This window comes from Lepisma saccharinum, chromosome 21 (genome assembly GCF_977018435.1).
Source record: "Lepisma saccharinum chromosome 21, izLepSacc3.1, whole genome shotgun sequence".
In the NCBI taxonomy this organism is placed as follows: domain Eukaryota; kingdom Metazoa; phylum Arthropoda; class Insecta; order Zygentoma; family Lepismatidae; genus Lepisma; species Lepisma saccharinum.
In genome coordinates this window covers 5,310,230-5,334,778 of record NC_139249.1, presented here as the reverse complement: position 1 = coordinate 5,334,778, position 24,549 = coordinate 5,310,230, and the positions used below count along the sequence as shown (strand labels likewise).

The following is a 24,549-nucleotide window of genomic DNA, read 5'->3' as shown; positions in this document are numbered from 1 at the left end:
TGCGTAAGGAGGGAGTCAAGACAAAAAGCCAATTGTTTACTCACGAAGACGCCGACGTACATCGTCCTTCACATGGAATTCTCTGCTTCATGCGGTGTAATCTAATATATAGACCTTGTCATAAAGAACTGGAAAGTGTTTAGCTACATGTGCCCTAGGCAGAAGAAAATTTTGTCGCCCCTTATTTCGAAATGAACATACTGTACCACCAACTTACTACATTAATAATGATGATGATAAGTAGGGAAGGGATTTTAAGGTGCAGCACCTTTCCACAAATATAGCTGTTTTCATACCGATCGTTTGAGATATGTATTTTAGGACATTAAATCAAGGAAAATGAACACACTTTGTTGCACCTTTTTGATGCTTCAGCACCTTTATCCTTCCTTTCATGTTTTGTTTTTAAAAAATGGACAGAAAAATATGAGTTTTCACTCTTTTTGAGCAGCTACATAAAATCCTATAGTCTCATTATATAGAGCAGAACGGGAGCTATAAAATGATATAATATAGTCATTGCAGCCTCAATAGTTCCCAAGATAATGTAGCAAAACCCGCGAGAGAAAACATAAACTTCAACAAAACCTATTCGGACCGTTCTCTATGCGGTCCGCGCGCTTTATATACAGAAGGCGCAGAAAAAGAGAGCATTGAATAAAGGCATTTTATCAGCACATTTTTTTAAAACATTTTCAGAACCTTTTTTTCCCTTTACCGACCATAATTTTGCACCTTAAAATACTTTCCCTAATAATAAGACATATTTTGAACTCGCCAAGTACTAGATAATCATGTTTGCAAATTTGTCTATCATATCTTCGTAGTGTCGCGATGGTCTAGCCAGTAGGGCGTCTTAATTGCCACGCGGAAGACTCAGGTTCGATTCCCAAGCTGAGCAAATTGTTTCCTGCCTTTTCACCTCAATGGTATGTGAAAATGCCATGTTTGCACGTGCTTCATCTACAGTGCCGTACTGTACTGCGTAAATTAAAAATCGATGGCGATAATTGCAAGAAGTAAAAAACAAGTGACACGCGCACCCCCTCCCCTTTCCGACCACTAGAAAGGGTGGTGTGTTTCACTTTGTAATATACGAAACGAATGTCCGTAGTGTCACTTTGTACCTTGACCCTTGGCATAACGTCCTGTGACTTTTTCCTGTTGTTAAGCAGACAGTGACCGGAGATGTAGCCTGATTGTCATTTGTGCGTGTTTCACCTTTCCTAGTCGTCTGGGGGAGGGCCACGTGTTACATGTTAACGTTTTTGGAGAAGGTGAAGAGATTTTCGAAGGTTTCGATGCCTGCGGGAACAACCGCCGCTTTTCTACCTTTCTGATTAATCACAACGGCTAGGATGAACGATAAGCTTGAGTTTTTGTTTTAAATCCACTTTTATGGACAGGGACTGGACCTTACAGTTTAAAGGAGGATACGAACCACTGTGCAATTAATGTATCTCCACAGGGATCCCTTGATTACAAGGCGACGACGTTACCACTGCGCCATCGGGGAGGTCGGAATGAATGATAAATATATGCATTTACACCCATTAAGGTACATCTATGTACAGTCCACGAAACATGAAAGGAAGGATAAAGATGCTGAAGCATCAAAAAGGTGCAACAAAGTGTGTTCATTTTCCTTGATACATACGTTTATTGCGGCGTGTTTGTGTTGAATCAATTTTGAAATGGGTCCGACCCGACGCCTTGCATCTCTTCAAATCACCAGAACTACTACTTTAAGAAAGGCGTATTTTAATAACAAAAAATTGCTTTGAAATTATGAGCCACAGTTTCCTGGCTTCAGATTGTGTTATTTCACGCCGACCTCCGTGGCAGAGTGGTTATCACACCGCGCTACGACGCCGGGGGTCCCGAGTTCGAACCCTGGCCTGGGGATGGATGTTCCTTGTGAGTCTCTTTCCATCAATTTCATCATGTGATCGCTCATCTTCATCTTCGCCATTAGCCAAAAGTGGCAGAGAAGCGATGTAAAGTAAACCAAATCAATCAATGTTAGTTCTTGATTGATGTGCCTGCCTCACAATGGTTTACGTTCGTAAACGAAGCCAATAAACTTTCCATTGCCCACTCTTTTACGCAGACAACGCAAAAATTCAAGCACAAAGATCTAGCTCACGGCACTATGATTCGAATGCAGGGGTGCAGAGGGCGAACCGTTCTCGAGACACCCTTCCACGTAGTACACACTACACACATGACTGCAATTTGCACACTAACGAGGCTCTGACGTCTTTACCAGGGACTGCAGTTGAAACCTACTTTCAGTTTCAGTTCGGCCCGGAATGAAACATTGCGGTTCACTTTCAGTTCTCGAACTGAAACTGGAATGAAACCGGAATATATCTATCCGAACCGTAACTGGAATGATCTGAAGCTTTACTTCTAGTTCGGCCCGGAATGAAAGTTTTCAGTTAAGTTTCAGTTCTCGAACTTAAACCGTTTCCAGATCCAAATGTTAAGGATCTGGGCGTGTTTTGCGAAGTTTGAGATCGAGAGAAATACTGAGTAACTTGAGATCGAGAAAAATACTGAGTAACTTTTACATTTTCTTCATTTAAGAACTGTATCTCACATTGTACTGACAATTGTATTTTTTTTTTGTAATTATCTGTGGAATGAAAACTAAAAGTTTATATGAATCCGCCGCGCCACTTTTACCGCAGTTGGTTCAGTTGAAAAAGTTACGTATCTTCTACTAAGAAAATTAACTTAAATCGATACAAATTGTACATACAATCATAATAAATAAAGCAATCTAATTACATTATACCTCTTATATCTCATGATTCCAAAACAAGATTCTGGCTGCTATTAGATGATGGTATAAACTTATTTTGAGATTTTTTTTTCAACCTTGTAAAATTTTTCACTTTTTGAGAAATTGTGTTGATTTGAGTCAAATCATTTGACATGGAATGACCCAACTATGTATATACATATAAGGTATCAAAATGACAGTTATTTCAATATATCTATATATAATCTTTAAATAACGGCCCTAATAACGGGTACACAGAAATATTCAGTTATGTCAAGGGGGACTCTCAGGCAAAAAGTGAGAAACATTGCCTTAATGGCATTTCGGATCTTATCTATTTCCAAATTTTCGGATCTGGCACCCCCCAAAATACCAAAATTGTTCACTATTTTTGTTTTATTCCGAAACAGAACTTAAATTGAAAGTACACGGGATTGTTATGGTGCACGAGAGTGTAGCGAAACATTTCAGTTCAGGTGCGAACCGAAATGTTCACAACGAGGATTCATTTCGGAACTGAAACTACATAGAGGATTATGGTGCACCGGAATGTAGCGAAACATTTCAGTTCAGGTTCGGGTGCGAACCAAAAGTGTTCACAATGAGGTTTCATTCCGGAACTGAACTGTAACTGAAAGAACACGGAGAGTTATGGTGCACCGGAATGTAGCGAAACACTTCAGTTCAGGTTCGGGTGCGAACTATAAGTCGAACTGGAGCATGTTTCAGTTCGAGTGCAAATTCGGTTCGCAGTCCCTGGTCTTTACCCATGGCCTATCCTCTATGAGACTTCTGTTGTCTCTTCTATATTCGTTTGGGATTGTCCTTTCATATACTTCGTTTATCACCATTCATCCCCATCTTCACAATTGGCCAAAAGTGGCAGAAAAGCGAGGTAAAACAATCGAATCCCGAATTCGCAGTTTATCCTAGTGTGAAGGAGGCCTAATATGAACACCGTTGTGGACCAACAACTTCAATTTCAGTAACTTTGATGCTGCTGTATTGGTGGGTCTTTTACGTGTGAAGTAATTATTTTCAAGTCTTATCTTCATTTTAAGCTATTTTATTGGCGAATCGGATAAAATAATATATCCGCCGAAAGTGCTACACTTCACCATCAGTTCTGGGGATCTTCATAGCGAAATGGACATCATTGCAAAATATACTTAAGTATGACTTGTGCGTCAGTGATCGGGCGGGTGTCATACGGTCAAGATATTGATCACATCTATGCCTGCTCCGATCGGAATCTGAAGCATCTAGCATATGAGGCCGTGTGTTTTGTTTAGTTATCATATCGCCCAATAGAGTTAGTTCTTGGTCGGGTCGGTGTTCGAAATTCTTGATGTCAATTTAATATCGCGGCTGATTTTTTTCCCCTGTTCAAATGTGTTGTAAAGCGGGAGAAAATGCACATGTTAGTATCGAAACCGGGTTTATAGGCAACAAAACTCAATCCGAACGTATCGAAGGAAGCTCACAGCCATGGCTCAGCGATTTATTTTATAAATTCATGTCCTCGGTGCTCCGTAAAAAGAGGCTTTCTGGCTTTAAATAATCTATAAAGAAATTACCTGTGAAGCAAATAATTGAAATTCAGAATTTCATCATAGCTTTTGCAAGGTGTACCGTCGAGTCTCGCATTCTTTTAACCACCTTTCACCGTGGGAAGAGGGGTAAGCCGACCAGCACTTCACCTTACAGGTGCATTATTTTAGCATTCCCCTATCTGTCGAAGTCAAACGTAGTTCTACGATCTCGGAACAAGCGGCGTTGCCGTCGTAACGCAAACCCTGTTGTTGTGCATGTGAAGCGGCAACGTCGCTTTGTCCCTAGCGTCAGTGTTGCTAGCCGGTGCGTGCAGTCACTAGGCGCAGACGGAATATCGAGAAAGCGTTGGGAAAAGTCGACATAATGAAGTGAAAGCGTTGGTTGAGCAAGATTTTTTTCCCCATTCCCATTTCGCCGCGTAAGCGGAAAGGTGTGTAACCCCCGCCCCTCTCCCTCAACCGATTCTCGAAACGCAATAACTTTAATTCTTGCATTGTTTGCGTTAGGAGGGAGTGGAATGTTAGATCTGTACCGTTGCATACTCAGTGGCGTGTCAAGGGGGGGGGGGGAATTACGTATACTTTATTTTAGCAGTCAGCCATCATTTTGCCATCTTTTCCTGCCTTTGACGTTATTTTTATTATGAATTCTAGGCCCTTTCCCTGCTCACGCCACAGTGTATACTGAAGATAGGGCCGGTTTCAACTACTTCCTACTCTATTTTCTGTGAGTGTCGGGATTGTGTGGACGCAAGGAGTTGCTCGCTTTAATTACAGGAAAATATTGCAAAATTAGGTCTGATTACTAAAGAAAAGTACACGTACCCCCCCCCCCGTTTCGAAAATCCTGTGCACGCCACTGCTTATAGGGTTGAAAGAAAGGTAAAACACGTTTAAGGAAGTACACCAGTGATTGCACGAGACAATTGGATAACTGTCAAAGATTTGGGTAGGCCTCATCTTCTAATACAAACGTGCTTTGATATTCTCATTGTTTTTACTTGATCCAAACAATATTAGTTCCCCCACACATTATATTCCCATCACTATCTGTCATGGGTGTTGGGGGGGAGTCAAACTGATCCACCGAAACCCCCTTCCTGCCCGCAAATTGGCATCGTTTTGTTTCAAGTTAAAGAAGAGCAGAAAGCTTGTTATTTGTTACGGCTAATGACAGAAATAAATTTCACTTAATATTCGTAGTAGCATTTACATGGAAAGAAGGAACTAATTTTTGAACCTAAGTTTCATGCGACACGCAATTTTCACTCGTGGCTTGAAACTAGTGACAAATCTGATATCCGATTTTTCGGATTAACCGTTGCATTATTTGAATTCCGAATTTTGTGACCATCCCTAAGTTTTAATTGGGCGCTTATTTTAAGTGTTGCTTTTTAAGTACTCTAGGAACTAGGGCAGAGCCGATTGAACCTATAATAAATACTCTTACCGATTCCTACCGATACCGATGCTTAAAAATTGCAAGAGTTAAAAGTTCAAAATATTGATTAATATTATAGTGGGTGCGTATGCCACTCCATAAGCATCAGTTTACCAGAGTTTTGCTTTAAAATATTCAAAACTTGCATCAAAATATAGAAATACCTGGTACGTAATCACAACGTAAAGTTTTCCATATGCTATTGATGTAAAATCAATGGAAACTTCATTACAAAACTTCCATGATAATTAGACCGCGAAAGTGTTGCGCTGCATTTTTGTGGACCCCGCGAACTATCAAAAACCGTGTCTCGTCCCCTAAATGCCTCTTCATTCTCTCACGTGTATATTATGTGTATTCCAGATGGTTCTGCGTTAGAGAATAGGTCTATACTATATCTATTCATCCTCTAATCCGCCACCAAGGTGGTTGATCGCGTTGAGCAGACGACTCGTGAATACGCTAGGGCTGCAGGTTGGAGTCCTGGCCTTGAAATGGGGTTCCCTTCACCATCGCGATTAGCCACAAAAGCGTCGTAAAATAAGAGGAATATACAATCACAATCTCATTCCTGTCGTCGCGATGCCCATGATCGGCAGAACTTAAATGGACAGAATAGAAAATAAATACTCATTAGGTTTGACAAGTTTCAAGAATATCATGGAATATACAACGCGTTTTTTTTTAATGAGCATTTTGTCCAGTGTGAAGCTCAAGTACCCATCCTATTGAAAATCCCTATATTTGCTGTTACTGTCCCAATATAACGTTGATACGCTTTTAATAATTGAGCGGCTCAGGAGTAAAACTTGATAACCCACAAAAGTATGACACCGAGAAAAACGCAAGTGAAAGTTCGTCTATTACATTGTGGCTTATGGGTTACACAGATGTCTCCGTGTGTTTCTGGCTTTCAGCGGCTACTGTTCACTATCGTATAGCAACTTTAGACTATGCTGCAACTGAATCCGAAGTTAATTCAATTTTGAACGGAGTGTGGGTTGTCAAATTTGACTCCCGAGCCGCTCAATTATAAAGACAGTTTCTATGATCTAATTTCTATGATCTGAATTAAAGACAAATGTAGATTACGCAGGTGTTCGAACTGATTACCATTCTGAGTGTTGATAATTGGCCAACGGAATGGCACATCACTAATAATGTTGTTTTGGTGCTCACTCTTTCAATTCAATGCTTTTTCTGTTGTTTTTTTATAAGCGTCATCTTGACGTGTGCTCATAAAAAGAAAATGAAATAGGGTGACATTTGGTCAACAGATTTTCGTCACGTTAGGTTCACGCCGCATTATTGTTGGGGGAGGGGCTCCATCCTGACTTCTCGCAAATCATTGTATCAAGCGACATGCGGGCCTCCGTGGTGGCGTAGTGGTAACGTCGTCGCCTTGTAATCAAGTGGTCCCGGGTTCGATACCAGATGGAGGCATGTAGTGGTTCGGAACCCAATTTAAACTGTAGGCCCGGTCCCGATTAGCCTACCTGTGCATAAAGTGAGCTTTAGAACAAAACCATCCAATCAAGTGACACGCTTCAAAAATGCGATAAATGCTCAATTATTGTCTTGAAAAGACACTTTGTCGAAGCAATTTTTTCAGACCGGCCTAAAGCTTCCAGCAGTTCATTTTTTCCTATTTCGATTTAGTTTTCAATCTTTTTGAATGCTGTATTGTCATATACACTTATTTTGAAAGTAGTTCTATCTATATAGTGCGTTAGTGCATCTCTTTGGAACTATTTTGTAAACTACTTTTACATTTATTACATTCTCGCACACCCCCTGTATCACTTTATGGTAAAGCATCTTTCAACAAATCTAGAACTCGTCATTATTTCAAATCGGTTACATCTCGAAAAGAAGGAAAATGTAGCGAGTTACGAACCATAAAAGTCCGATTATTTTGTGGAACACCCTGTATTAATGCATGATCAACTGTCCTGATTCAGCTGTCGATATACGTGATAAGCGTTTGAAATGCAACTGAAATCTCTTTAATGCCCTTCAACCATTGTATCCCAACAACCCGGAAACCATTTCCACCGTGAGTGAACCTGGAATTTCATTTTATTGTAAAACTTTTGATATGGCCAACCAAGGTACATATTGGTGTGATGCTGGATAAGCTCTAGAGCGTCTTTCTCAGGGACATCAGTGGAAAGTTCCTTTTCAATAAAAACACCAGTCTTAAGTGAGGGAAAGAAGAATTTACCCGCTGTAAATGATGTGTGTTCGTAAGATACAATTTCCAAAAGATTAAACCTAACTCAAATCAATGACCCCAACAGTCATTTAAGGTTCAGGGTCTGGATATGTATGGTCAAAACATCAAGTACCATCGATGGTGCATTTTTTTTTATTTTCTAATGTCCTCACGATACTGGGTAGGGGCGGCTCAAGCCAATGAAAAACATGACGATATTATATTTGTACGGGTTTGATGACGAAAATTAATAGTCTTATTTTTAAAATTCTTTAAGTGTTACTATTAAGGAACGCGTTTATTGTAGGTACCAGTATGTGTTTGTTTAATACCTACATAATGGTATCAAAATAACAGTAATCTCTTTTTTAGCTTAAATTGGTACATAATTTTGCAATATAGGGGAGACCGGGGTAATTAGAACATGGGGTTATTGGAACATGTTAATGTAGAATAATTTAAAACGAAAAGACTGGTGTAATAACATTTCATACCTATGTACCTACACTAAACCTACATGCAGAAAATTTGTTATTGGAATAACTACACAAAAGTAAGTTTTATTTGACTTTTATTATACACCTGCAAAAATGATGTGACGCATGCTTGGTGTTTCTCTGCGTCTGCATATACTGGATGTGAATGAAAGAACCCTTGCAAAATTTTCTTCACCCCTATAATAAAACATAAGGGCACACATCATTTCATGTGAGTTTGGTTGTCTATGGGCAATTTGCCTGGTTTTTATAAGCAAAGTTCTTATTACCCCAAAAATTTCTGCAAATGGGTTATTAGAACATTGCGTAATTTGCTTGATTTCTCTTGGGTATACTAGATTGTACATGTAACTATTAGAAGTTTTTTCTTTACTACATTGTAGAATGGCCTGTAACCTTTCAAATAAATCATAGAACACTGATTTTCATTCACACATATTTGCTTCACAGCTGGGAAATTGAACTTTATGAAAAAAAGACGTTAACTTGGGATTTTATTTAAACAAGCATTGATAACTCCAGAAGAAGTAGAGCTATTGTGTTCAAATTTGCAGGGTAAATGGGACATTTATATATGATGTTCGTATTACCCCAACAGCAATCTAAAGCTATTCAGTTGAAATTTCTAACTTATGTTCCATTAACCCCAAATGGGGTAATTGGAACAATTTTATGGTGTCATGACAATTTTTTTTTGGACGAGTATTTGCAATGCAGGTATGGTCATTATTTTTTTTTCAAAAAAATGAAAAGATGTCCATTTGAATGGTAGAAATTTTTAAAAAATCCATCAGTAACTTTCTGAGTAATTTACAGTGGACCTCCTACAGGCTGTTTCCTGTTCTAATTACCCCGGTCTCCCCTACTTATTATGTTGTGCAGCAGTAACTTCAATTAATTGTCAACAATAAATCAAACTCTTTTTAAAACAAATAGCCACGCACCTGGCGGAGGCACATAGTGGTTCGGATCTCACTTTAAACTGTAGCTCCAGTCCCGATGAAGCAAACAAATAGCCACATTTGAGTAATTAAAAATAAGATATTGGCTTTGCTCAAAGGTCCCTGGTGCTGGGGTTATATTGGAATTTGTTGGGCGATGTCGTGGAGACGATATATCGCCGATATCACGATACGTATCGTATCGTCTGTGACGATATTTTCTTGACGGTATATCGTGATATCAAATTTCCGATATCGTCCAACCCTAGTCCGTACTGGTGATTGAACTCGAGACCGCTTACGCGAAGGGGTCTGTACTAACCATGCCCCTATGCAAGAGTCCTCCAAAATCCGAAATAAATGTGACTGACTTTGTGGAGTTGTGGGATGTAGCCCGTGTTTTTCGATTGGAGTGGCGGCAATGTGGCGAACGCCGACCGATGGCGGACTGGTAACGTCGTTGCCTTGCAATGAAGAGTTATCGGGTTCGATATCCGGTGGAGACACATTGAGGTTCGAATCCCACTTTAAACTGTAGGTCCAGTCCGGATTTGTCCTGTGCATAAAGTGGACTTAAAAACTAACCCAAGCGACAGTAATTTTGAAAATTTGCATGCCACAGGAACATGTTTAGACATGGATACCAGAGATAAATTTTAGTCGATTTGTGTCACAGCATTCATATTTTGACTATCCAGTTCAGGCTTTTGTATTTCGAGGGAAGGGGGCAGATTTGTATCTCTTTTACTTTTGTATATTCCTGTAACTACAATACCTAAAAAAGAGATGAAATCGATTCTGATCTACATTCAAGTTTTGTAAACATTTTTTTTATAATATTATGTAAATTTATCGTTTATCGAAGTCACGGGGAATTTTGCGCATGCGAATATTTAGGGAGGGGTAATGCCCCCCTAACGACATCCCTGATTAAATGGGGTGCATGTTAATATTTATGCAAAAAATATACTATTTTTAAGACGTAATTCAAACAGGTGTTCTCGGTCTACCAGCCAGGTTAATAAATGATAATATCCTCACCACCGTATCTTACGATAGAGCGGTCACCCTCCCCTCCTTCATGAACACATATGCCGCGATTAGCCAAAAGTAGCAAAAAAAGCGAAGTAAATTAAACTCAATCAATCATTTCATGAACACACACGAATATTAAAGGCGATAACAAAAAAACAACCCAACACGCGAGAATATCTGCAATCCGCCACTGAGCGTCCATATCTTGCCTAGATTCGAACTCGGGACCTTCGATTGGGCAGCGTGCAGCCATAACATTCCTTCCAGATAACAGTTTTGCATATGCTTTAGCTATTGACGTAGATTTGATATGAGAAGCATACGAGAAACGGGGCCTGTCCGACCGCCAGGACAGTCACCCCCCCCCCCCACACACACACACACACATTTTTCGTACCAAGTGCCTCGTAATTCGCCACCCCTGGCGGTTCCTTTGTGGGCGATCCCTGAATTAAAGAATAAATGGAATGTAAGCGGTCATCGCTTATCTTACAGGGCCACGAAGGAAATGCTCGTTCGTAAATCAAAGGTATCGAAGTGAGCTTTCTCCTTAAATGGAAGTTTGCCGAGCAATGTTAATTCAGGGGGTTGGCAACATTTGTGCAGTGGAGATCTCTCGCTCGGTGGAGGGAGGTAGTAGTTCGCTTGCGCCTCCGCAACTTCCCTTGTTTTTCAATATTGTTGAGCTTCATCCGTGTACTTTCGTTCGCTGACGGTGAATTAAAGGAGAGGAAGAACCAGCTTTAACACAGTATAATATGAACTATCGACGAAAGCAACGTTAGAAAAGTCAAATCCAAAACATTTCATTCTAAGGGCAGATTTAAAATTTTGCCATAAATCGATTGTCCTATGTTCATTCTACGTAAAAAGAAAAAAAGGTGAAATAAAAATACATCTTGCAGAATCAGTAATAAAATAGCCCCATTTAGAATGTGTTTCCCTGACAGTTTGTGCCACTTTATAGTATTAAATTATTCAAAGCTTTAATTTATTTTCTGGAGACCCTTTTTGTACTCATGGAACCACTGTTTAAGAGTTTTTCCTCTCTCTGGTACAGCTATGCTTTCAGAAATGAATCTGAATATTATAGATCATATGCAGTTCGTAAGATACCTTATCTTAAGTCTTCAAGGCCGCGAATCGTGAACAATAAAAAATTATCACATGTGCAGGGATTTCGTGAATAAGAAATCTCTTATAAAGAATAGACTGCCGTGTTATACCAAAAGTTCCCTGTATTACTAACTAATGGAGTTAGAATTTTATTGCAGTTGTCTATTTGTACTGGCGAAATAATGTTCAAAAGCGCCACAGTATCATTCTGCACCATGCTTAATCCTACAGTTGTATAAAGCCATGACACTGAACGATTTGCAAATTCTATTTCAGTCCCGTGGTTTATTCCAGTACATTATTGCATTGTAGATGTTCACGATGTAAAATAAAACTGAGGCTTTGAACTTCCGGGCTGCAATTTGTTAATACCTTGTTTTGTAATTGCTCGCAAACCAAAGCCATGAACTGCTGAAACAACGGAACGCTTTGTTTTTCGTTATAATAGTTAATGTAATTATGGGCTTGTGAGCAATTTGTGTAATTGTATCTGAAGAAACACGCAAACAATTCTTTGTAAACTTTGCTTGAGTGACATATTTTTTGTACAGTGGAGGTTTTAGATATTTGTCGGAAAGAAATGCTAGCCCTGGAAAAACACGATAATATACTGAAGTGAAAAAATTCTGCTGCAATTACTAACGCAGTTTTCACATCCATAATATAAGTATGGCTATAACCTGTGATGCTATTGTAAGGAGGAAAGTGCCCTGGATTTATTTTTCCTTATTAGCAGTGAATTCGATATTTTGCCATCTTGTCCTGCATTTGAAATAATTTTTAGAAATTCCGGGCCTCCTTGGGCACGCCACTGATTGTAAACAAAACTTGTTCAGATTCTGGTTTCGAATCCAGAATATTCATTCATTTTTATTGGTAACGTCGCGATTAATTCACCAGGAAAAGCTACGTGAAATGACCTAAATGAAAATCCTGAGAAGAGGAAATTAGGAACAAATAAAAAGGAAAAATTGACTTGTCAGTTAACCGAAACGCGCTTTTGCTACATAATACCGGTACTAATTTTCAAAGTTTGTTACTATTACTAATTATATGTTAAATACAATCCTATGTAATTTTGGGCAAATCCGAACAAATTTATGCAAAATTTTAAAGTGGATATTTCTTCGGGCATGTTACTGACAGTAGTTGTAAAAACTTCGACAAGTGTCTGAATACGTTGGGAAAAATGTTTTCATGCCATCCGACAATCACGAAACGATTTGTTACTAGACACACTTCCTTTTTCCAATATCATCGCGTTGTGTAGTCGTCAACTTTCCGTTTCGTAGCAAGTTGTTCGTTCGTGAGCGTGCGGAGGGAAGCTATCCTTCGGTTCAGAATCGATTTGAATTACAATGCTGCGTACTAATTTTGGAACATGGACGAACAAGCTGGCGAGTGATGTGTTTTCATGATCGCACATTCCTCAATATGTTGGCGGATCATGTATTTGATGACGACTTCTTGGCAAAAATTTAAAAAATTCCGAGGAGAGCGTTTTTTCTTTTTTCCCTCCCTCGATTCGCACTTTTTATTTTTCTTTTCCGCGACGAACTTGAGGAGAATGTTGAAAAGTTGGGACTTTTCTTTTTAAGTGGAAGAAGGATAGTACATTTTCGTAATTTTTTTTACTCTTAAAATATTTTTTTGTTGTGGCTGCAGTGTTTATGAGTGGGTTGGTTCGATGCAATGCACTAGTTCGGTCCAACTCACCGTACTGGAGATGCCCGCCGCTCTCCTCTTCGTCCCTCAACGAGACTGTACGTAGCCTCTCGCAGGGCGCACCTAATAGATCACTGATCAATATCTGGCAAGTTCCGAAGTGAACGCAGGAAAAAGTTTGATACGTTCTTGTTCATTGTAAGACAGATATATTTATCGAGTCGCGTCCCGTGTAAGCAGCGGTCGAGCGCCTTCTTGCGTGAATTGACTTGGCTCGGCATTTTGTGTACTAAACTCGATTCCGTGACCTTGGACCCTGGTGAGAGGCTAACGGCCGAGATGTGTTCGCTTCCCCGAGCCATCGAGGTAGGCCGTGACAAGCGAGCGTGTGGACGGTTCACGTGTAATGGTGTCGGTGGCGATATTTCGGCTATAGCAGAATAAACTATCGTGACAGGGATTCCATGAGGCAGGCCGAGTGATCTCAGCCTGCCGGTAGTCCGTGTGTGTGCGTACGAAGGTTGTTGTGTGGCGTGTGCCCTGGAGCCCGTACCGTTCCTCGGTGGCGTAGGAACTTGGAAGGCCGCCGCATCTATGCCAGTACGAAGCCGCAGCCTGGGAGCCGACCCACCGCCCCCTGGGCCCCCCGGCCCAGCCATGTGTCCCATGATGACCCACGTGCACAATGACCCGTTCTACTGCTCACCGTTCGGAACTCCTTATTACAGGTGAACACAATAATTGTTTACTTTGTGTCTCGGTTATGTCATCCAAACCGGTTTTGCATGGTCTGACTTTGACACATCACCTGGTGAGGGGGCGCACTGTTTACTGTTTTCATGCCCAGCTAGAGATTGACACATGCCACCGATTTGTCCCCAAAATAATTATTTGATGTATAATGTGACAGCTCATGCAAAGGCATTTTTCAGAAATTATTAAAGGATAAGAAAGTTGTCAGTTGCCATACATCCACACTGACTGTAAATAAAATGTATAAATATTTTTGGGGGAGGGGCATGTGTTTGTTTTTGTATCTTAAGTGATGTAGAGGAAAAGGTTGTCAGTTTGTTGTGATGACACACTTGGGACATTGAGTGGATTTACATACAAGCTTTGGATCTTGTTACCATGAACTAAGTAGAATGGCACTTGGGATTTTGTAAATAAAAAATAACAATGATTTAGAAATCGTCCAAAGACAACTTAAAGAAAATTGGTATTCTATATTTTGTTCAGTTGCAGACATTACCAGCATTTCTCCATTCTATAAATAGATAAAAAAAGTCCAGGCAATTAGTTGTCAGTTCATTTGTGAATTTTTACAGCAGACTTTCTCCCACCCCCTTCATGAGAAATACTAGGTATTTAAATTGAAACATCTTTGAAAAATGTATTTGCCTCAAATGCCAAATCCAGTCAACCATTAACATGTAGTTCTGATTAGTGTTGCTTCATTGCATTTGTGTACATTAATTGTTAAGTCTGGGTAATCCCTACCAGCAGTATATGTAAGCAGTGAAGTCTAACAAAATTGTTTAGTGACCTCTAAGGCAGAATTATAATAATCCACTGTACTCATCACTAAAGTGCAGTGTTCTGTTCTCCATTCACTGTAAGAACGAAGTTCATGTAAACAAAAACCACATGATTTCTGAGATATAACCCCTTTCCTGAATGTTGGTTCAGAAGTTGCTTTGCTCATGAATGTATTGGTCATACTTGTGCAGTTCATAATATGAGATTCCACAACTTCATACAACTGCTACGTTGAATTGTATGACCTTGTTGCATGTGCTATATTAGTGCTATATCATATAACCTTATCACATGTACTACGTACAAGATTCCTGCACAGCTACCAATGAACGCAATATTCCACTCTTTGTTTTATTGAAGTCATCATTGTAGGATTTTTCTAATGGTTTGAGGATTGCTTGTGCATGCATCTGAATGATGATGCTCTTTCAGTACTTAAACCCTATCTTGAAACAAATGAGCATGGTGTATTCTATCTCCCTCAGTTCTTTATGTAACACTAGAAATATTGTCTTGCATTTCACATCAATGTGTACAGTTCCATTTGAAAAATTATAAAACTACATGATCATTCAACCAAACATCCCTGTGTGAGTCCACTTACCCAACATTTGTCTGGTCTAGTCTTTACTGTGTTGTTCTAAGTTGAAGATTGTTTGTTTACATGAAAATCAAACTCTGTGGTAGCCCAAGTTTTTGACAAGCTCAAACTTGAATTCTTGTTTATTTCATTTTTATGCAAAATTGAGGCTAGTGCATGGTGGTTGTATGTTTTATATTTATAGTTGTAATTCTCAGATGGATGTGCAAAGTGTGTTAGCAAAGAAAAAGTTGTTTAATTTATGCACAAATATCTCGGTATGTACCAAGCTACAACATTGTCTTAAAATCACAGCATGACTTAGAAGGGGAATTTGTTTATCTTTCTTGCAAAATAAAGAACTTTGTTTGTATGGCTTTCCACTTAATACGCTTTGCACATTCATCAAAAAATTTATTGAATCTTTTTAAAGTAGATATTTTATAGAGTGATTTAATTATGTAACAGTGGTAAAACACCTTTTGTGATAGTTCAGACTGAATACTTAAACACATTAAAGTATTTCCCTCTCACATTTCTATATTTAAGTCAGAGAAAAAATAATTTTCCATTCCTAATGATCTTATACTACATGATGTAGTATAAGATCTTTCTTGTCTTTGGTGAATAATATATATTTTTCGCACCTGAATCAAACCAGGTGCAAAGAAGAAAATGCAGCATCTGGTTTGATAGGGTAAAAACATTTTCTCTAGAGCAATTGGTGAATAATATATGAAGCGCTTGGGGGTAAAACATAATAAGTGACATTTTGGTCATTGTCGAGTTGCATAAACAGAAATGTTATTAGTAACTATACTGTAGGTCAGTAGCGTACGCAGGATTTCATCAAGGGGGGTGTTATCTCGAAAACTTTCTACAAATTCACATTACCATTGTTTTATTATACTTTAATTAATAATAATAATAATAAATTAATTAATAATTCTTATAATTAATTAATTAGTTTAATTACTACTAATGCAGCTGCTATTTATGAAAGAAATAGAACAAAATTACAATTCTTTTGTTTCAAAATAATTGTCTAGTCAACGGTTATTTGTATATGATAAGTGAGACATTTTAAGTGTGAAGAAAATCCATAAAAACAAGCAAATATATTAAATTTATTGAAATAATCGAAATATGAAACTCATTCAAGGAGCCGCGCTGGTCTAGTCTGACAACTTCGTGGGATATCCGGGTTCGATTCCCGGAATTGGTTGGAATTTATCCAGCCTTGTCTCCGCACCCAGCCTATGGGTATCTGAGAGCAACCTTGGGGGATGAAGGCTGCCGGAGCATGGTGCTGATCACATCACCTGCAAAATAGTTCGAGATCAAGAATCTTTGGGGCCCACCACACCACTATGTGTGACTTCATGGCACGGTGCTATATACACGGGGGAATTTACATTACCTTTACCTATGGAACTCACCCAGGGTGATGATGAAGCGCGAGAATACATGTTGCTAAATTCCACTGAGTCTATGTTTTCGTTGTAAAGTAAGTTTATAGACATTCCAACACATTTATCCCTTCTAGGTGATTCACAAAAGACTTCTTCGACATTATTTAATGATGTGGATGTAGACTCAGCATCACTTGAGAGTTCACAAGGGGATGTGAAATCAGTACCGGGAAGAACGTTTGCAATAAGGACGAAGCAAGGAATTTTCACAATTCTCGCAAGAGTCACTGCGCGACTTTTTGCAAAAGAAAATTGCAAAATTGAACTTTGCGGCCGCTTAGATTGTGTTTGGAATGTTGTGTTTTTCTTCATGCTGCATGGGAATAATAATCCAAATTATTATTATTATTATTATTATTACTGTCGCAGATCTTTGACTGTGATAAATTAGCCATTTTTATTTTTTTCTACAGCATTTTCCATAATATTTCAAGAGCTCAAGGGGGGGGTTTAAACCCGGTAACCCCCCCCCCCTTGCGTACGCCACTGCTGTAGGTAATTTGTTTTTGTGTTGTGTTTAGCAATTTCAGAAGGGTTCAATAAGTTCAATGTAAATTGCATAATATCTCAATTACATGTGAAAATTGAAGAAGGTTCTTTTTACTTTGTAACTCAATAAAGACCAAAATGTCACTTACCATGTTTTTCCCCCAAGCCCTTCACATGATAGTCTATGTGCCATAATAAATATTACATGTTACATTCTGAACTTCATAAGGTTATACCTAATGATTCCAAATTCCCCCCAGTGGCGTATTCTCAAAATGTGCCCTGGTTTACCGAAGCTATACTTATTTTTTATGTATTAATTGGATATAATAGAAATAAAACATCAATGAAGGCATGCAAGCAAAACAAAAGCAGAAGTCCGACAACTTCAAATTTTCTGTCAATTTCTGTATATAATAAGAAATTTGGTTTATGAGCAGTATACCAGATAACATGGGAGAATACGCCACTGATTTCTCTGTGATTTTGTAAAGAAAAATCTGTAAGGTGCACCTCATATTTTAAATTAACACACGCCCACAAAAGTAAAATGCAAGAATATAATTTATCAGAGATATTGAGCAATTGATAGTTTGACTAGGACTCAAACAGGTGTGTAGCATACTGAGCCATGCTTCATTATTTACATCTAGAAAAATAGGTAAAACCAGACCTGGTCCGATACCTCACCTCATGTAATTATATCAGAGATTCAGGTTTGAGTTATTGTGATTGATTGATTGATTTGTTTTATTTTACTTCGCTTCTTGTGCCATTTTTGGCTAATTTGCTAAGATTGGGATGAGCAATGATATGATAAAATTGATGAATGGACACTCACAAACATCCATGCCCATGCCAGGATTCGAACCCATGACCTCTGGCGTCATAGCACGATGTGCTAACCACTCTGCCAAGGGGGACAGCTTGAGTTATTGTGTTTATTTTATTTATTCAATATTTATGTTCAAGAATATATTCAAAAACTAAAAAGTAGATTGTAGATAAACAAAATGTTTCTAAAGTCACCACAATTCAGCCTACTGTTTATATAAATAACGTTGAAATTCTTGTGTTAAGGAACATTGTATACTGTACTCTCTGTTCTAAATGTATGTCAGTGATGTGAAAATTTTCTCTTTTGTATGTAAATGTTTTGTATTAGAAATTTCAAATACCCTTGTATGTGATTTCCATATTTATTTGGTAGATCTCTTCCTGTTCCCAGGCGCCATACTCCATACTTTGGACAGCCAGACTATCGCATTTATGAGCTTAATAAGAGGCTACAACAAAGGACAGAGGTAAGAGTAGTCTTGTTTTGAATCTGGTTGTTGTTGCATTGCTGCCTTTATGTATGTGCGGAACTGGAGAAGGAATTGTGATATTCCAAAGCATAATTAAATGTAAAATGTTATATTTCAAGAAATAATAATTATGTCTGTTCGTGGGCATCACCAGAAATTTTTGTAGGGGTGTTCAAAGAATGACAAACATTGAATTGAAAATTGAATGTAGGATTGACCTGGTCGATAGCGTGAGGGAATTTATTCATCCATCACCAGGAAAGCTTCAAGACTTTAAAAATTGAATAGTACAATGATAATTATAAAGCAATAATAAACTATTCAAGAAATGCAACTCTGCATCCAAGAAGTTATGATTTAACTCCTTTAGATTGCTTTTTGTGGGGTTATTTGAAATCTGTAGTCCATGCAAACAGACCACGAACCCTTGATTCATTAAGATTGAACATCGAACGCTGCATTCATGACATTAGGCCTGAGTTATTGCACAAAGTCATTGAATTCACTCTTGTGCACGAAGTCGAGGTGGACACTTCAATGATGTGTTATTCAAAACATAATGTAATAATAATAAACTATGCTTCAAAATAATATTAAAAGTTTGGTTGTATCTGAAATTATTTGATTTTATTTCATTGTAAAATCATATTGTTCTTATTGGAAAACCCTATACCACAAAAATCTGACACATCTGTATTTCTTTTTCTACATGTATATTACTTGCATTTAATATAGTGAAATTCATAGTTATTTTATTTTGTTCATAACTTTTACACACATCTTGCTCAAGAAATATATGAAAGTAGGCAGGAAATTTTAGTAATGAAGTAGTTGTTTTGTAACCTCATATTGAAATCATATTTTTTGAATTGTGAAAACTCGTGGATCCATTTAGTAAATATGAAGGCATGACGTTCTGATCTGGCTTGTGCATTTTACAATAATTTTTTCTATTAAACACATTTTTTTTATTTGAAATGAAGGATGTCAATTTCCATTCAGAGGTGGATGAACTAGTTCAATGAACATGATTATATTAGTCGTAGTAATAATTCTTTGAACCTGTTTTCAATTTTCAGAATATTACATGTAATCGGAGCATATCGCTGTATGAGAACCAGAGAAACTTTACTCCAAAAGAGTCGTTTTTGGTTATGTTCAATGTACCCTCTGAAGGGCTCTGTTTGGTGTCAGATATATTCCTAAGAATACATTATTTTCTCTCTTCTCTAAATTTGATAAATTGGAGTTACATCCATCTGGTTCTCACGTGACGGTATGGCATATTTGAGTACAGTGTAGTAGTTCATTGGCAAACAAAGTGACAGAATCAGTTTAAATGATTATATAAATTATAAAATGCTCTGTTTGACATAGTACCCTTCTAAAAGTATCATATTATTGCTGCTATTTTCCACAACAAATAATTACAATGGTACAGGGTGAACAAATTATTAACAGTGTTTTTTACAATGCCACATTTATGCATTAATTTTTCATGCTTTGTAAACATGATTTGAACATTTTTCACCCGTCATTATAAATAATTCCTGAAGCTTGATGTTGAAGCTTGCTTGTATCTGAGTAGGAGCTTCAAATTTAGAACTTCAGACATTGCATGACAATTCCTAAATGTTAACCCAAATGCTACAATTATGCTTTGTAAATAATTTCAGCAAGATTTAATACAATTAATGAGTAATAATGAAAATTTATGATGTCAATTTTGACTTTCAGTTAAGAACAATTTACTTATTTGTAGTGTGTTAATTTTGTAAAACGTTGTCTTTTTTACATTTGTTTGCACATGCAGGTATATTGTTAATATACTTTTTTAATAATTTTTATCAGGAAAGTGATAATCTTTGGTGGGATGCGTTTGCCACAGAGTTTTTTGAAGATGATGCGACATTGACACTTACTTTCTGCCTCGAAGATGGGCCAAAGAGATACAGTAAGACTTTCATTAGTATTTTCTTTCATTGAGAATAAGGATGAGTTATTAATGTATGTAGTAGTGTTTGTGGTAATGAAGTTCCATTCTTTGTAGAATGGTAATGATTATTTGGATTGAATCACTTCATTCATTTGTTCGTTTTCTGTCCCTTCATTGCATTTTGCCTCAAGGTGTTAGTTGCTTCTACATGCATAAATGTTTGTTTCATAATTAAAAAGTTCCAAGGATAATTTTTATGTAGTTTAATTATATGCTTATCAGTCAGAAAGCATAGTAAATAATTAACAAAGTAAGAACTAAAGGGGTAGTTGGTATTGTTTGTATTTGTGAATGCAATTTGTGATTTTGGGGAGGGTTTATATACGAGGGCCACTATTTATATTTTGAGCCTTGGCAACACTGATTGAAGTTGGGCACGATTTGACGTTTGCACGGAATCATCTGGCATTATTGACCATAACGTACTTCAAATGTTTTGTCAATAGCTTGATTTGTGTTGTTTATGTTGCCTTGGAGATTGCGCGACAGCAATAAAATGGAATTAACTCGTGAACATTTTCGTGCGTTGATGTTTTACAATTTTCGACGTGGATTATCAAGACAAGAGTGCATCGATCAACTTACTTTCACATTTGGCGATGAAGCCCCATCCTTTGCCACTGTGAAACGCTGGTATAACGAATTTATTCGTGGCCGCCATTCGCTCACTGACGAGATTCGCGAAGGTCGTCCAAAATCAGTTGTTCAAGAAAACATTGGTGCTGTGCAAAACCTAATACTGCAAGATCGTCATGTGACATACTGTGAGATTGAGGCAACCGTAGGCATTAGTTCCACCAGCATATATAAAATATTACATGATCATTTAGCTGTGAGAAAGGTATGTTCTCGTTGGATCCCACACAATTTGACAAAAACTCAAAAAGACGCTCGCGTCAATTGGTGCAAACAAATGATCAATAAATACAATCGTGGTGCTTCAAAAGACGTATATAAGATTGTAACAGGTGACGAATAATGGATATATGCATATGAGCCCGAACGTAAACAGCAGTCGACTGTATGGGTGTTTCAAGATGAACCCAATCCAACAAAAGTTGTTCGCGCTCGAAGCACATCGAAACAAATGGTCGCCTGTTTTTTCGGGAAAACTGGTCATGTGGCAACTGTGCCTTTAGAGGAACGTAGAACGGTCAACTCTGAATGGTACACAACAATTTGTTTGCCAGAGGTCTTCAGTCAAATACGGAAAACAAACAAACGCCGTCGGATCATTCTTCATCAAGACAATGCCAGCTGTCACACATCTCGTCTAACAACCGACTTTATGAACAGTCAAAAAATCGAATTGATGGGTCATCCGCCATACAGTCCTGATTTGGCACCCAATGACTTCTTCTTGTTCCCGAATGTCAAGAATAAATTGCGTGGACAACGATTTTCGTGGGCGGAAGACGCCGTTGATGCGTTCAAAAACCATATTATGGAGGTGTCTCAAGAAGATTGGAAAAACTGCTTTGACAAATGATTCGAACGAATGCAAAAGTGTATTGACCATAAAGGAGAATACTTCGAAAAACAATAAAGCAGTTTTCAATGCCAAATTCCTGTTTTTTTATTGTTAGGCTCAAAATATAAATAGTGACCCTCGTATGAGCACTTTCCAATGATAAATTTGAATTTCACGATTTGAAGCAGTTTTGTCCCCTGCTTCCTACCGAGTTATTCACCATTTTTAACATTAAATGGAACTTTTTTTTTTAGTGCAGAATGAAAACATATTAAATCAATAATGAAAACATAGCCTTATCTTCTTAAAAAAAAACACATTTTGTGTTAAATAAAAAAGTGTCTCTTGACTGGCTATGGGTATGTTGGATGCCAGATTGATTTTTTTATTGACATCCCAGTTTCACTTTTATCAAGAGGCTATAGTTAAATTGACCAGTATTTTTTTTTCCTTTTTATCGTGGACATTTTATCTCGCTTGCTTGAAATTATTGTTTATCATGTCAGTTGCCAATGTTTCTATGGCAATTACAGAATATCAAAATAATTCATATTGTAATGGTTTTTATTTTATAAATATATATTTAATTTTTATTTCCCAGATCTTTCTCGAACCAAGAATATAAGGAGATATTTCTTATGATTTTATTGGTGATAAATGTTAAATTACTTGTAGTAATTTTTCATCTCTTTGACTGGTTCTCTTTTAAGAACATGTGTTTTTGATTAAATTGAATGATATGACATTGCTTGATTTGTATGTTATCATCATCCTTATGTTTTATTGCAGCAATAGGAAGAACGCTTATTCCTCGCTATTTCCGAAGTATATTTGAGGGCGGAGTGGCAGAGCTTTACTATAATTTGAAACATCCCAAAGAATCCTTCCATAACACAAGTATAACCTTAGACTGTGATCAATGTATTATGGTAACGCATCATGGAAAGCCCATGTTTACAAAGGTTAGTTTTTGAAAGCCATTTAGGAAATTAAACTACAGTGGAACCTCAATTTTACATTTTTCTGGGGACCAAGTTAAAAAAACTTAAAATGAGGGAAAATATAAGATTACGAAAAATTTTGCTATGTTGGGACCAACAAGATTGAATGTGTAATGGGATAAAATGTAAAATGGGAGTTCCACTGTATCAGTTATTAAATAATTAAATTTTGAAACTAGATGTTCCACGGCATATTAGGGTGACAGTGTTTTTTTTAAACCTTTTAATTGATAATAGAGATTGTTTATAACATAAAACTCTCAATGTGAAATCTGCATTTCAGATGGTAAAGTCTCTTTTCGAATCGCTTCGTTCACTTACAAGAAGACTTTTCAAATCTATCAAAGATATTGATTCATTTGATAACAACATGTCACAAGTCGTAAAACAAAGCATAGTTCATTATAATATAATGAAGCTTGTAAGGGGTGTAATGAATGTTAAGTATATATTGCTATTAAGATTATGATTCTACTCTGAGATTCAGCGAGACCTCTACAGGGAAGGTTTGTTGGAGTATACTAAATCAACCAAGAATAAAAAAGAAACACAAAAATAAATATACAAAAGACTTGATACTTACAGAGCAGCCAAATTCACACAATACGTTTCATACCTGGGGGCCACACACTTTTTCACAACAAGAAGCCACATCCCGACACCTGGCAATTTATGGGGCATACAAGACAAAAGAATGGGTAATTCCTGCTTTCTTGAGGTAATAATGACTTTGTGATGGACGCACTTTCCAGGCTTTTCGTGGAAGTATTGCTGCATATAACCATGGATGCTCGTGGATTGTTCATGGATGTTCCTATGACTCCTTCATGTGGTCTGGATTTCCCACTTTGGGTATCGGACATGGATTTCGGCACATTGGCGAACCTTACTCAGAACCTTAAAAGAGGTCTTGGCTACCATATCGTGTGTGATAGGTCCATATTTAACTTATATGGGCCTTGGATGCCTATTTCCAGTGTAAGTCCATTGTTCACGGCCCACGCAGCCATTAAGGCTCGGCTGGACCTTTGGCACCCGAATGGGCGAATTTTTTAAAAAAAATCCTCTCCATACGAAAAACAGCTGTGATATTCCAAAATATGAAAAATTACATCAGCTTAGAATTGCTTCTACAGCTTTGACGTGAATTTTCGTGTAGTTTTCTTTCATTATTGACTAGATATTATCAATAGTTTTATAGACTTACGTAATCACTAAGCTATTGACAATATCTAGACAACAGTGAAAGAAAACTACACAAAAATTCACGTCAATGCTCTAGAAGGAATTCTAAGCTGATGTAATTTTTCATATTTTGGAATATCACAGCGGTTTTTCGTATGGAGAGGAATTTTTTTTAAAAAATTCGCCCATTCGGGTGCCAAAGGTCCAGCCGAGCCTTAACATACTGGTTTTGGCCAGCAACACAACACCTGACATGGT

At 37.7% G+C, this 24,549-nt stretch overlaps 1 protein-coding gene across 3 annotated transcripts in view; it reads left to right on the top strand.

The window, feature by feature from the left end:
• The window catches only part of Chi (LIM domain-binding protein 2 Chi), a 96,468-nt gene that overhangs the window by 45,173 nt on the left and 26,746 nt on the right, over positions 1-24,549 (top strand). For 2 of the 3 annotated variants that reach the window (XM_083143079.1, XM_083143078.1), the window contains exons 3-5: positions 18,542-18,635; positions 20,490-20,592; positions 22,895-23,067. In XM_083143079.1, coding sequence (XP_082999205.1) covers positions 18,542-18,635; positions 20,490-20,592; positions 22,895-23,067 — 370 coding nt within the window. The remainder of the gene's footprint in view (positions 1-18,541; positions 18,636-20,489; positions 20,593-22,894; positions 23,068-24,549) is intronic. The other variant, XM_083143080.1, reaches the window with a different exon arrangement.